This window comes from Bipolaris sorokiniana (genome assembly GCF_000338995.1).
Source record: "Bipolaris sorokiniana ND90Pr unplaced genomic scaffold COCSAscaffold_18, whole genome shotgun sequence".
NCBI lineage: Eukaryota > Fungi > Ascomycota > Dothideomycetes > Pleosporales > Pleosporaceae > Bipolaris > Bipolaris sorokiniana.
Window position 1 is genome coordinate 112,947 of NW_006911912.1, and position 12,157 is coordinate 125,103.

A 12,157-nucleotide genomic window follows, 5' to 3' on the forward strand; every position below is an offset into this window, starting at 1 on the left:
GCCTCCTACTTACCCTGCCGAGACCCCCAAGGTCCCTGTCCCCCTAGGAGAGCCACCCCGTCTACCCCGCTGAGACTCCCAAGGTCCCCAGCCCTGACACCACCTCTTGCCTGAGCTCCACCACCATCACCGTCACCGTTCCCTACCCCACCGGTACTGGTGTTCCTCCTTCTCCCTACGTTCCTGGCAAGCCTTCCGTCCCTGCTGCTCCTTACCCATCTAAGCCAGTTGGTGGTGCTCCCTACCCATCTGTCCCTGCCGGTACCGGTGTCCCCCCTGCTGCTGGCACTGGATACCCCACCAAGACCGGTGGCTACGTCAAGCCTTCCTCTCCTCCTGAGTTCACCGGTGCCGCCTCTGCTCTCAACGTCGGTGGTTTCGTTGCTGGTGTTGGTGCTTTCGCTGCTTTCTTCTTGTAAATGTCATCTTTTTCAATTAAGCTTGCTACTTAGTAGGCTATGACTTTACATGAGTGCATTGCATAGAGGTTTAGGTCTTCGCTTATAGGCACTCCCTTGGTATCGCAAAGGGTAATTGTAATTAGTTGGGCTCGATTCGTAGCAATTGAACTTGAAACACCGTTTTTTCTCTTCTGACTGATGTCTATGCTTTGTGGCCATCACTCGTGATGTACTAGGAAAACAATCCCAATTGCCATCTGAATTCCATGACCTTTTCAAAATTTCTCCCACAGACCGTTCCACGAGTGAAGACTGAATTCTTCTCGCGGAGAACGACCCTCGTATCACAGAACGAAAGGAAAGCCATGGCATGACTAAACCGTCTGAACTGCAGTCAAAATTTCTCCATCGAACTACCCCCGGACCTCCATTCCAAACGTGGAAACCAAGTGCCCTTGCACGCAAGACCATCAAATTTCCGGTGTTTCCCAATCAAGGCACACCAACCCAGTCACACCTGCTATGCCTGGTGGGTGGCCTCATGCAATCCCTGTTCACCGCAAACCCGCTTCCCACGGGCTCATTTCCCTCTTCGTGCCGTTTTTTAAATCAAAATTATCCACCCTTCCTCCGCACCAAAGGTCTTAGCATGGGGAAACAAGCAACCTTCCCCTTCTACTCTGTACCCGTTTTTTATTTTGCGCAATCGCTCCCCCCCTCCCCCCCCAAAAATAGAGAGATTGGTGGATGGTCTTTGCGTTTTTTCTTTTTGCTCTTCCCGCATTCGCTCATATTAATAGTTTTTTTTCGTGTCTGCATTTGTACATTGTTAATGCAACCAAGTTTTGATTACTATGGTCTTATGTTCTCAATTTTCCTTGCTCGTTAACGGAAGCGAAGGGCCTGTGAGACCCGATGGACTCGGCATTATTATTTGCCCGTCGTCGCAGAGAGTGTCAGATAGCGGCGTATTTATGCATCCGAGAGCCTTTGTGTGCATTAGCCTCGGGTTCGTCTGAAATATCTCACGCGGAAGCTGCGCGCCTCAGGCATGCATGCGTGTGTGACGTTCGTATCTGGTGTAAGGTTCACGATGGAGTAATACTACTCCGCAAATTGCATTATGTTGTTCTTTTCTTTTTGTTCTGTCAGTCCTTTTCTCCCTGCGCACACATGACCGTGCCATCGCTTCCCTTTAATCTATCTAGGTTGCCGCCGGATGCTTCACAAGTCGGGAATAAGGTTTATACAGGCCTATAGTTCATAAAACTGGTGTTTTTTTTTTGTGTTCTTTCGTGCCTTTGTGGCTTAAAAAGACTCACGTAAAGGGGAGTTTGTGGCTTACGGGAAATTGATGGGTGGTGGAATCAGCGGTGCCTGCGCGTTTCACTAGGCGGCGTTGTTGGCGCTTTTGGGTTGAGGATCCGGAGCCGCTACGTACTACGTAAAATGGAGTTTCCGTGTAAGCACTTACGTACGATGTGTGCATCGTACCGGTGGCAATCGACCGGGTGGCGCGTTTGCGGGAGGGAAGGCACGGTCGTGTAGAGATTGAGTTTGTTTTTGTGTGTGTGTGTGTGTGTGGGTATATTAGATTTGCGATGTGTATGAGGACTTGGGAGGTTCTTGCATTTCACGTCCATGTTAATACCAACGATTTCAGTTTTCGCTGCAACTACCTCGAAACTTTTGGATGTCAATTAAGTGGTGTTCTAGTGACTATAGATAACCTCTCAACAATTGGTAGGAAATACGAGGGTACCGAATACCCTTCGCTGCGTGACCAAGGTCCTGCCATACGATTGGGAACATGATTTTCTGTTTAGATCCATTACAACATGATTGCCAGTACAACGTATTGATATGTATTCTATCTTCTGAGAGATGTTTTACGTTGGGGCTATCGCAGTATACCTGTGAGATCTGGTGAATAGAGTGGTGGTGATTTCTCCTCTATCGAACACCCAACGCAAGGCAGAGACGGTACGAAGCATTGATGTCAATATTGGTAACCCACCAACCAGCCTGGAGTAATGAGACTCTACAAAACAGTATCTGCATTGGCTAGGACAGCAACCGGGCCTCTTTAAGATCAAATTGTCGCCCAATCCCTACTGAAAAGTCACAACCCGTCATGAGAATCATCGCGATCCTTTCGGCCTTTGCGGCCACAGCTCTCGCAATACCGTTCGATAATTCAACGGTAGAGCTCACACCGCGGGTTTTCGTCAAAAATCCCAATAGCTGCCCAACCTCCCTCTTTCAACCATATGGCGAATTGCCAAAAACCCGCACCTTCGTGCCCCGAGACGTCTTCCAGATTAGCCAAGCGCGACCTACTGAATTCTTCCTACCCGACGGCTGGGGTACTATAACCGCAAGAGACAAATGCACCGTCTTCAACATACCTTTGGATGCCGACAGAGCCAGAGGCAAAACCTGCAATCTCGTCTTCGACTTCCCCAACAACAGGCAAGGGCCAGGCGTATCCCGCCTCGTTGGTCAAGGCCGCTTCATGTTCTATCCCTTTGCCCATAGCGCCCGAGTCCCACTTCCCATCGTTACAAACTGGAATAACAAGCCTCCGTTTGCTATCACACCCCCGATTCTCATAAAGCAGCTTGCTCCCGGCCACAGTTACGTTCTTAGCTCGGGGCCGTGCTATATTTCTCAAGAACAAAAGGGAATGGTGATGAGGAGCGGTATGATGTGCTCTGAGAACTCTATTTTGTCGTTCAAACAGAGCGACGAGAAGTGTCCTATGGGACTCTATCTGATCCTTTCCGAGCCGAATGGTCTCAATTAGTAGGGTTAGGATAGACCAAAGGGCAGCTCCTGGGGTGGAATATAATAGAGACCATGACTACCGTATCATTTAGTTCCTATTATCTGGGAAGAGGGGCTTTTTGTAATATCTGGCGTCTGGATGCAGGGTTTTGGTGGGCATTATAGAGGTCGAAGGCTAATCGATTCCAAAGCACGTTTAATGAGATATCAATCCTTCAATTCGCCATATGCACACGCTTCTTTGGCTCGATATTCGTTTTATTTCAACGTGGATGGACCCTATAGTTGTTCTAGACCTAGCTTGGAAGTTCAGATGCTCTAGTGCTACTATAGCAGGCAATTCGCATAGCGTGATACTGAGGGCGGGGCTCTATCGATAGTGAGTCACGCTAGTGGCGGGGATTTGGAGGAGTCAACTCTAGAAAATCGTTCCCCGCCACGGTCATTTCTCATCAACACCAAAAATGTCTATTGACTTCCCTCGCGAGGAGGAGCGCGTGCTTGCGCGATGGAAGGAGATCGACGCTTTCCTGAGGCAAGTTGAGCTGGTAAGTGGTTGCGAATTCTTGCGCCCTTTTCCAACATACTTCACGTCCCTCTGTCGGCTTATCTGTTGTGATCTTGTCTTGTTACAGCTACGTTGAATAGCCTGTGACAGGCATATCTGGTGTTTTTGGTACTAATAGTACCCAGTCTAAAGGCAAAGAACCATACACCTTCTACGATGGACCGCCGTTCGCGACCGGATTGCCTCATTATGGCCATCTCTTAGCGTCCACCATCAAGGACATTATTCCGCGTTACTGGTCCATGAAGGGTCGTTACGTTGAGCGGAGATTTGGCTGGGATACCCACGGTGTTCCGATCGAGTATGAAATCGACAAGGAATTGGGCATGTCTGGACGTGATGCTGTGCGCGAAATTGGAATTGCAAAGTACAACGAAAAGTGCCGCGCCATTGTCATGAGATATGCGACCGAATGGAGATCTACCATCGACCGTCTTGGGCGCTGGATCGACTTCGACAACGACTACAAGACCATGGATACCAACTTCATGGAATCCGAGTGGTGGGTGTTCAAGCGCCTCTTCGATAAGGGCGCTGTATACCGTGGGTACAAGGTCATGCCCTACAGTACAGCGTTGGCGACGCCTCTCAGTAACTTTGAGGCTTCCCAAAATTACAAAGATGTCCAAGACCCAGCAGTCGTTGTCACATTCCCACTTGTCAACGACCCAAACACATGCTTATTGGCATGGTAAGTATTTCTGCTCGCACTCTGCTTGTCAATTTCCATACATTGGGAACCCCAGTTTGCTTCGCGGGTATGTGCTAATATGGTTACAACAGGACCACCACTCCATGGACACTGCCATCCAACACTGGTCTCTGCGCACACCCCGACTTTGAATACGTAAAGATCCTCGATGAAGCATCCGGCAAACACTACGTTCTCCTCGAATCCCTGCTACGTACACTCTATAAGGACCCCAAGAAGGCCAAGTTCAAGATTGTTGAAAAGCTCAAGGGCAAGGACATGCTAGGCTGGAAGTACGAGCCCCTCTTTGACTATCTGTACGATGAGTTCAAGGACTATGGCTTCAAGGTCTTGAACGACACCTATGTTACAGCCGATAGTGGTGTGGGTATCGTCCACCAGGCGCCCGCATACGGAGAGGACGATTACCGCGTCGCACTCGCCCACGGAGTCATTTCCGATACCAGAGTACCACCAAATCCCGTCGATGACCAAGGTTGCTTCACTGCAGTTGTTCGTGACTTTGAGGGCCAGCATGTCAAGGCAGCAGACAAGGGCATCATCAAGCATCTGAAAGGCACTGGACGCTTGATCGTAGACTCACAGCTTCTCCATAGCTATCCTTTCTGCTGGCGGTCTGATACTCCCCTGATCTACCGAACTGTTCCCTCGTGGTTTATCAAGATCCAGGACATTGTTCCACAGATGCTGGAGAACATTGCAGGCTCACACTGGGTTCCTTCATTCGTCAAGGAGAAGCGCTTCGCCAACTGGATCTCCAACTCACCTGATTGGGCAGTTTCAAGAAACCGTTTCTGGGGTACTCCACTCCCGATCTGGGTCAGCGATGACGGAAAAGAGCTTGTGTGTGTTGGCAGCGTAGAGGAGCTGAAGAAGCTTAGCGGATACGAGGGTGAACTCACCGACATTCACCGTGACAAGATTGACCACATTACCATTCCCAGCAAAGAAGGCAGGGGTACGCTCAAGAGAACCAACGAAGTCTTTGATTGCTGGTTCGAGTCTGGCTCTATGCCCTACGCTAGCGCGCACTACCCATTCGAGAACGTGGAGCAATTCGAAAAGTCTTTCCCCGGAGACTTTATTGCAGAGGGTCTTGATCAAACTCGCGGTTGGTTCTACACTCTTACAGTCTTGGGCACGCATCTTTTCGGCAAACTGCCTTTCAAGAACTGTGTTGTCAACGGAATCGTACTTGCAGAGGACGGCAAGAAGATGTCAAAACGTCTAAAGAACTACCCCGACCCCAATCTTATCATGGACAACTATGGTTCTGATGCTCTGCGATTGTATCTCATCAATTCACCTGTCGTCCGCGCCGAGACACTTCGCTTCAAGGAGGCGGGTGTCAAGGAAATCGTTTCCAAGGTGTTGCTACCTCTATGGAACAGCTACCAGTTCTTCGAGCAGCAAGTATCGCTCCTGAAGAAGGTCGCTGATCTTGACTTTATGTTCGACCCAGCGGCTGAGAAGACAAATTCAAACGTGCTGGATAGGTGGATCTTGGCTTCCTGCCAATCGTTGTTGAAATTTGTCAACGAAGAGATGGCCGCATACAGACTGTACACTGTCGTCCCGCGATTACTCGAGCTTATTGACAACACGACCAACTGGTACATTCGCTTCAACCGTCGCCGACTGAAGGGTGAGTACGGTCTAGAGGACACAAAGCACGCACTCAACACACTCTTCGAAGTCCTCTACACACTCTGCCGTGGACTCGCACCTTTCACACCATTCATTACGGACAATATCTACCTGCGATTGTTGCCGCACATCCCTAAGGAGTTGCACGCAGAGGACAACCGTAGTGTACACTTCCTGCCATTCCCAGAGGTCCGTGAGGAGCTGTTCGATGAAGCTGTTGAGCGTCAAGTCAAGCGCATGCAGTCGGTCATTGAACTTGGACGTATCTGCAGAGATCGCGCGAATAAGGGCCTCAAGATCCCACTCAAGACGCTGGTAGTCATCCACCCAGAGCAACAATATCTTGACGACATCAAGTCGCTCGAGACCTACATTTTGGAGGAACTGAACGTGCGAGAAATTGTGCTGTCAAGCGACGAGGAGAAGTATAATGTGCAATACTCTGCGACAGCCGACTTCTCTGTTCTTGGCAAGAAGCTTAAGAAGGACGCCGTCAAGGTCAAGAAGGCTCTGCCAAATCTCAAGAGCCAGGAAATTAAGGATTACCTGAAGAGCGGCGAGATTGTGGTTGATGGTATCAAGCTTGAGGCCGAAGACTTGATGGTCAAGCGTGGCCTCGCACAGGACTCTAGCAACAAAGACCAAGAGTTCAACACTGACAATGACGTCCTCATTATTCTCGACGTGGCGTCGTATCCTGAGCTTGAGCAGGAGGGTCTTGCACGAGAGGTCATTCGCCGTGTCCAAGATCTGCGCAAGAAGGCTGGACTAGTGCCTACTGACGATGTGGGTATGGAATACCGAGTCTTGAGCGATCCTGACGGAGTGGGCCTGGAGAAGGCATTCGAGAACCAAGGACCACTGTTTGAGAAGGCTCTGAGGAGGAATGTTGACAAGCACATCATCACTGAACTTGATGGCAAGATACCCGAAAACAGCAACGAGGAGGTGATTGCAGAAGAGGAGCAAGAGCTTCACAAGGCAACGTTCATGCTGCGGTTGGTTAAGCTGTGAGGAGTATGCAATACTACTATGTCTCCAGCGGATGGATTCGTGGATTGTTTAGTGTGCCCATAATAAGGGCTTTGATGGCATGACAGTGTAACGTAGATAGCCGAAGAAATGACAAAAATAACTTTCAGTAAAATGCAAGAGAGATTGTGAACTTTGTATGTTACCAAGGATATTTACCAGCCCATGACTTCTACCGTTGCTTGTACGCCTTCTGAACCAATCGTTAGCTATATGCGAATGACTCGGCGACCAGATATAATCTTACAAGATAGCACTCTTTTAGTTTCATGAATTCGTTGATGCACATGTCTTTGCGCACGTTATTGTAGTCTGCAAGAATACATTTGCCATATAATGAACTCTAAAGAATGTTAGGATATGACAAAGAATATACAGTGCAAGGGCCTAGAAGTGGGGGATGAAGTGGCGCACATACTTCTTTTGAGCATTTTGCAGCCGCAGTGGCGAGTTTGTCGATAGGGCGAGTTCTTCCAGGCATTTTGATGTGAGTAACAGATGACAATGTCAAATGGGTGATGTCGTGAGGCGTTGCGAATGTTTCTTCCATGTGTCGATGAGGTCAATGGCAGGGTCCACTGCACTAGACTCTTGGCACTGTCGCTGTGTGAACGGGCGACCAACCACCCGCACAACAAAGCGCGTTGCTCTCACACAGGCGGGCGCAGCGGGTTACCCCGTCACCCATGCATCGATACGTTTTGTAATGCTTAGTCGCTGCGCGCAATCCTTCCCTTTGACGCGACTACACCGCATACCACTTTTTGGTTGCTCGCACACTTCCCGGGCTCAGCAGCTACTTCCATGTTGTCGCGAACGCGCCGGAGACGACCGAGTCGCGTGCACGAATGCTACCCCCCATGACACAAAATGGACGTGACGCGAAGGACCTGACCAGGGATGAATTGCCTAACGAAGGTATTGCTTGCGCCCTTTATCGCATTGATTCTGTTCTCCGTACTGATATTCTTGTAGTCGTCGAAACTCTATACGACGTTATATACCAGGCACATCATTCGCAGGATAAGACGTCGCGCGCCCTCTTTGATGCATGTGACAAACATGTCGAGGACAACCGTCTAGAACCCAGGGATAGCGCTATCCTATACCGCTTTCTAGCCCACATACAGCACGAGGACCGAGAAGGGGAGGATCTCTTAAGTCGCTTCCAGCGCGTGCTCAGAGACTATTTTGACATCACTGTGGGGTATGGCGACGAGGGCGACGACATTGAACCCGCAGCTGGGTTCGATGCGACACAGAGAGGAACACAGGCAGGGCCAGGACGGTTGCCGAGGACAACAAGCTTCGATTCATTCCTTGATGTGACCGCTGACAAGGTTGCTGGGACTGATCATGGTGACCTTGCTCTACGCCCCAACAGACAATCTCAGCAACACGCTCCGAATGGCTATGGTGGCAGACCTAACAGGCAGCGTGCTACGTCAGACACAGAGGCGCATTCGTATCACCAAGCTGGACTTCCCATTCGCAATAGAGTGAATGAAATTGCGCCTCAACGCGCTACTTCGGGTCCACAACGACCGCCTCACAAGCGTAGCGCTTCTGTATCGAGTCGTGGCAGTTTGCAGATTAGAAGAGGTGGACAACCGTTGACGTACAAGCCCATCGACGATGCGGATCAAGACAGTTCCACCGACCACACCACCAGTCTTGATCTTTCCAATATCCAAATACCTGGGGTAAATGCGCCAATACCTAATGAACCTTACCGACCTGCGCGCCAACAACCACAACCGCAGCGACCATATGTTTTCGAGCCGTTCAGACCCTCCGATACGCAATTGTTAGACAATGCGGAAACCCTTGAACAACAGCGACTTCATCGGGTGACAAGAGAATGCATATGGACATGGCACCGTCGGACGCAAGATCGTTTGAACATGCGAGAGGATATGGAAAGGGATGCAGCAGCATTTGAACGTCGTACTCTGCTCAAAGCCTCTCTTTTGCAGCTGCGGGACACAGCGCTTGTAAGGCGATCCAGTAGAGAAACAAATAGCTTTTTCGAACGACTAGAAGCCAGAGCAGACAAGGCTCGCAGTTTGTTTCTGCTTACAAAGGCCTTTACACACTGGGCGAAATGTGCCGAAGAGGAGGTCCAGCGCACGTCGGTTGCGCGCCGGCACATTCTGCGCACAAAGTTTTTCAATGGATGGCGCGAAATCACAGCAGTCAACGAGCTCAAGATTCAACATTTCGCTTTGGCAAAATTCCTCTCTATATGGCGCGCACGCACCGCTGCGATACGAAGCACTGAACAACTTGCGGTTTCGTACTACGAAGACAAGATCGTCCGGCGAACATGGGATACCTTGGTCAAAGAGTACCTTAGTAGAGGTGCATCAAACTGGCATGATACACAAATAGCCCGGACTACACTGTTGAAGTGGCGTGAGATAACTGAGATTATGAAAGAGAGAGAAATGTGGGCTACTGATCGACGGAACGGAATAGTATTGCAGAGGACGTTCAAAGCGTGGCAGCAGAAATCGGATGCTGCTCAAGCCCTCCAATCTCAAGCAGATGACTTCCGGAAAGCCAGCCTGCTCCGAATGGCTTTGCATATGATGCAGAAACAAGCACAGCTCGAACCCAAACTTCGCCAATTCCAAAAACATTCCAATACTCGCTTGCTTCGCTCAACTTTCGAGAATTGGCGTAAGAACGCTAAATTATCACGCCGGGCTCGTATCATCGATCGCATGCGACTTTTGCGTAATACCTACACGACCTGGAATGACAAACTGCGTATCAAAGCACTTGAAGAGCGTATCAACGACCGCATTCTCGTTGAATGTCTGTACAAGTGGGCTCTTGCGTCTCGAGTATCTCTTTTTCAGCGTGTTCACGATCGACAACTCAAGGAGACAGTTTTCTTATCTTGGGTCACAAAGACAAATCAGCGTGCCAACACTCTCGACGCTGCTGAAAGGCGATTCGCTCAGTTCAAGCGTGCCCAGCTGTTGCGGACATGCTTGCGCAAGATGGAAGCTATCACTACGGAGAGAAGAGCTGAACAGTTTGCGGTAACAGCCGAGTATCAACAAAGGTTGAAGGAACGCATCTTTGCCAAACTCAAAGAAAGACAAGCGCATTTCCAGCAGCTGAACCAATGGTCGGCAGATGCACGCTACTACGTGCTTTGTAAACATACCCTGAAGACCTGGAGCGAAGCTACGCAACTTGCGCGTCGCAACCGCCGGCGCGACACATACTCTCAGGTCCGTAGAACGGTAAAGACAAATCTCGTGCGAAGGGTGTTTGGACATTGGAGAGACAAAGCAAGCCACATTGTAGGATTGAACCAAAGAGCAATCGATATGCTGGAGAACCGCACCATACAATCCAGTGCAGAAATCATTCATCGATGGCATGACCGCACGCTCATCCTTCGCCAACAAGATGCTCAGGCCACCAACCTACATGCCTTCAGAATTACCTCCGCTTGTTTGGCCACATGGGCGCAACGCATGGATGACATTCGTATGCTAGAAGGTCAAGCCATTGCTCTTCGACAAGAAAGTACTGAGATTATGGCTGCAGGCGCCCTCAAGAAGATGGGCTGGCGTCTCTGGAACATCCAGAGACAGGAGGATAACGCAAAAGCGTTATTTAACCGGAACTTTGAAAAGCATGTGAGAGCTATGGTTCGCTTTTGGGCGGAGCGTGCTACAGAGCGATTTGCCGAACGGTCTGCAAGCCCGACGCCTAACAAACCGAGAGCGCGGAGAGTCGATGATAGAGACCGTGATGATGGCAGGGGACGTGGCGACGGTGCGGTCAACACTGAGGGCAACAGAAACCATGGGAAACAGGGAGATTTGGAGCCATCTGGTGATGAAACCCAGTATCTGGAGGCTTGGACAGCTTTTGACCAGGATGCTTTGGATCTGAACAACGACCTTGATCTCTCCCTTTCTCTCACACCAGAGCAGCCTCCACGACACCCCATCCTGACACCTAACCCGTACACTCAGGCACCTACACCATCCTCTACGCGTCCGCTAAATTCCATACTCCGCCGCCCAAATACGTACCCACAACCGGATTCCGCACTGCGTCCTCCCCCGGCGACCATCATTGAGGACGACGAGTCAGATCTCGATTTTGGAGATGGCCCTCAATCAACTTTCTGGACAGGAACCCCTATGCCACCAACAGCAAGCAAGCCCGGATACCTGAAAACACCATCAAAACGCAGTCTAGCCCGCGCCAAGCACCCTGAACTCCCCGCTAGCCCCGAGAAGCAGCGTGCTTTCAGTCCTGTACGGCGACCTTTGGCTTCAATACTCGAACGAGAAAGAACATCACGATTAGGTACTATGAGTGCCCCGCCTGTGCAAAGCTCAAGACCTAGTAGTTTTGGTGGCATAGGCGGCGTGACGAGTTTTGAGAGGAGGTTGAGAGAAGGTGGATTTGGAGGGAGCGTTGCTGCTGGTAGTAGTGGTGCAGCGAGAGGGGGGAGGATAAGAGGTGGTGCGAGACCCAGAGTGGGATTTGGAGATGTTAGCCAGATGGGTTGATTGATTCTCTTTGGCCTTTTTTTTCAAATCAAAATGGGCTTTGGATATTGAGCGGAACATCTAGTGTTGATGGAAGAACATAGTAGAGTTTGCATTGCGTGCGGCGTCTGCGTAGTATTATAGCGCCTGCTTGTGTTTTGTGTATGTCAGGATACCCCCCATGACTTTTATTTTTCGCTCTTCAGAAAAGTTATTGTGAGTACATAGTAGAGGACAATGAATATGCATGATACGATTTTCATCAAAAGCACTTCGGAATGATGTTATAGCGAGACTTGTGGATTTACACGAAACTACCTTACGCCCGATGCCCGTTTTGTTTTTGCCACGATCCGATCTTCGGTGTCGTGTGATGATAGTAGAGTACATAGTAGGATTAGTGCGGAGACCCCGCAATCTACTTTTCTCTCCATGTTACACTATCCACTGTGGAACCTGCATCGCCGTTTCTCCGAGTATAACG

General features: G+C 49.9%; 5 protein-coding genes across 5 annotated transcripts in view; 4 read left to right on the plus strand and 1 right to left on the minus strand.

The window, feature by feature from the left end:
* Nucleotides 1-419, plus strand: part of COCSADRAFT_30964 (uncharacterized protein) — a gene marked incomplete at both ends in the record, with an annotated part of 982 nt that extends 563 nt beyond the window's left edge. Inside the window, one exon of the mRNA XM_007707000.1 lies at nucleotides 48-419. Coding sequence (XP_007705190.1) covers nucleotides 48-419 — 372 coding nt within the window. The remainder of the gene's footprint in view (nucleotides 1-47) is intronic.
* A 2,116-nt stretch (nucleotides 420-2,535) lies between these two features.
* On the plus strand, nucleotides 2,536-3,207 carry COCSADRAFT_176056 (uncharacterized protein; the record flags this gene model as incomplete). The annotated part of the gene is made up of 2 exons (XM_007707112.1): nucleotides 2,536-2,588; nucleotides 2,646-3,207. 2 exons carry the CDS (start codon nucleotides 2,536-2,538, stop codon nucleotides 3,205-3,207), a joined length of 615 nt encoding a protein of 204 aa, XP_007705302.1.
* A 424-nt stretch (nucleotides 3,208-3,631) lies between these two features.
* COCSADRAFT_41381 (uncharacterized protein) lies at nucleotides 3,632-7,269 on the plus strand. The gene is made up of 3 exons (XM_007707024.1): nucleotides 3,632-3,736; nucleotides 3,882-4,447; nucleotides 4,540-7,269. The coding sequence occupies exons 1-3, from the start codon at nucleotides 3,653-3,655 to the stop codon at nucleotides 7,127-7,129; spliced, it is 3,240 nt and encodes a 1,079-aa protein (XP_007705214.1). The 5' UTR covers nucleotides 3,632-3,652; the 3' UTR covers nucleotides 7,130-7,269.
* Nucleotides 7,270-7,319: 50 nt separating this feature from the next.
* COCSADRAFT_165065 (uncharacterized protein) lies at nucleotides 7,320-7,628 on the minus strand (the record flags this gene model as incomplete). Its single annotated transcript, XM_007707113.1, has 3 exons — nucleotides 7,320-7,340; nucleotides 7,395-7,490; nucleotides 7,566-7,628. The coding sequence occupies 3 exons, from the start codon at nucleotides 7,626-7,628 to the stop codon at nucleotides 7,320-7,322; spliced, it is 180 nt and encodes a 59-aa protein (XP_007705303.1).
* A 270-nt stretch (nucleotides 7,629-7,898) lies between these two features.
* Nucleotides 7,899-11,928, plus strand: COCSADRAFT_128354 (uncharacterized protein). Its single transcript, XM_007707114.1, has 2 exons — nucleotides 7,899-8,065; nucleotides 8,123-11,928. Exons 1-2 carry the CDS (start codon nucleotides 7,996-7,998, stop codon nucleotides 11,692-11,694), a joined length of 3,642 nt encoding a protein of 1,213 aa, XP_007705304.1. The 5' UTR covers nucleotides 7,899-7,995; the 3' UTR covers nucleotides 11,695-11,928.
* Nucleotides 11,929-12,157: the final 229 nt, after the last annotated feature.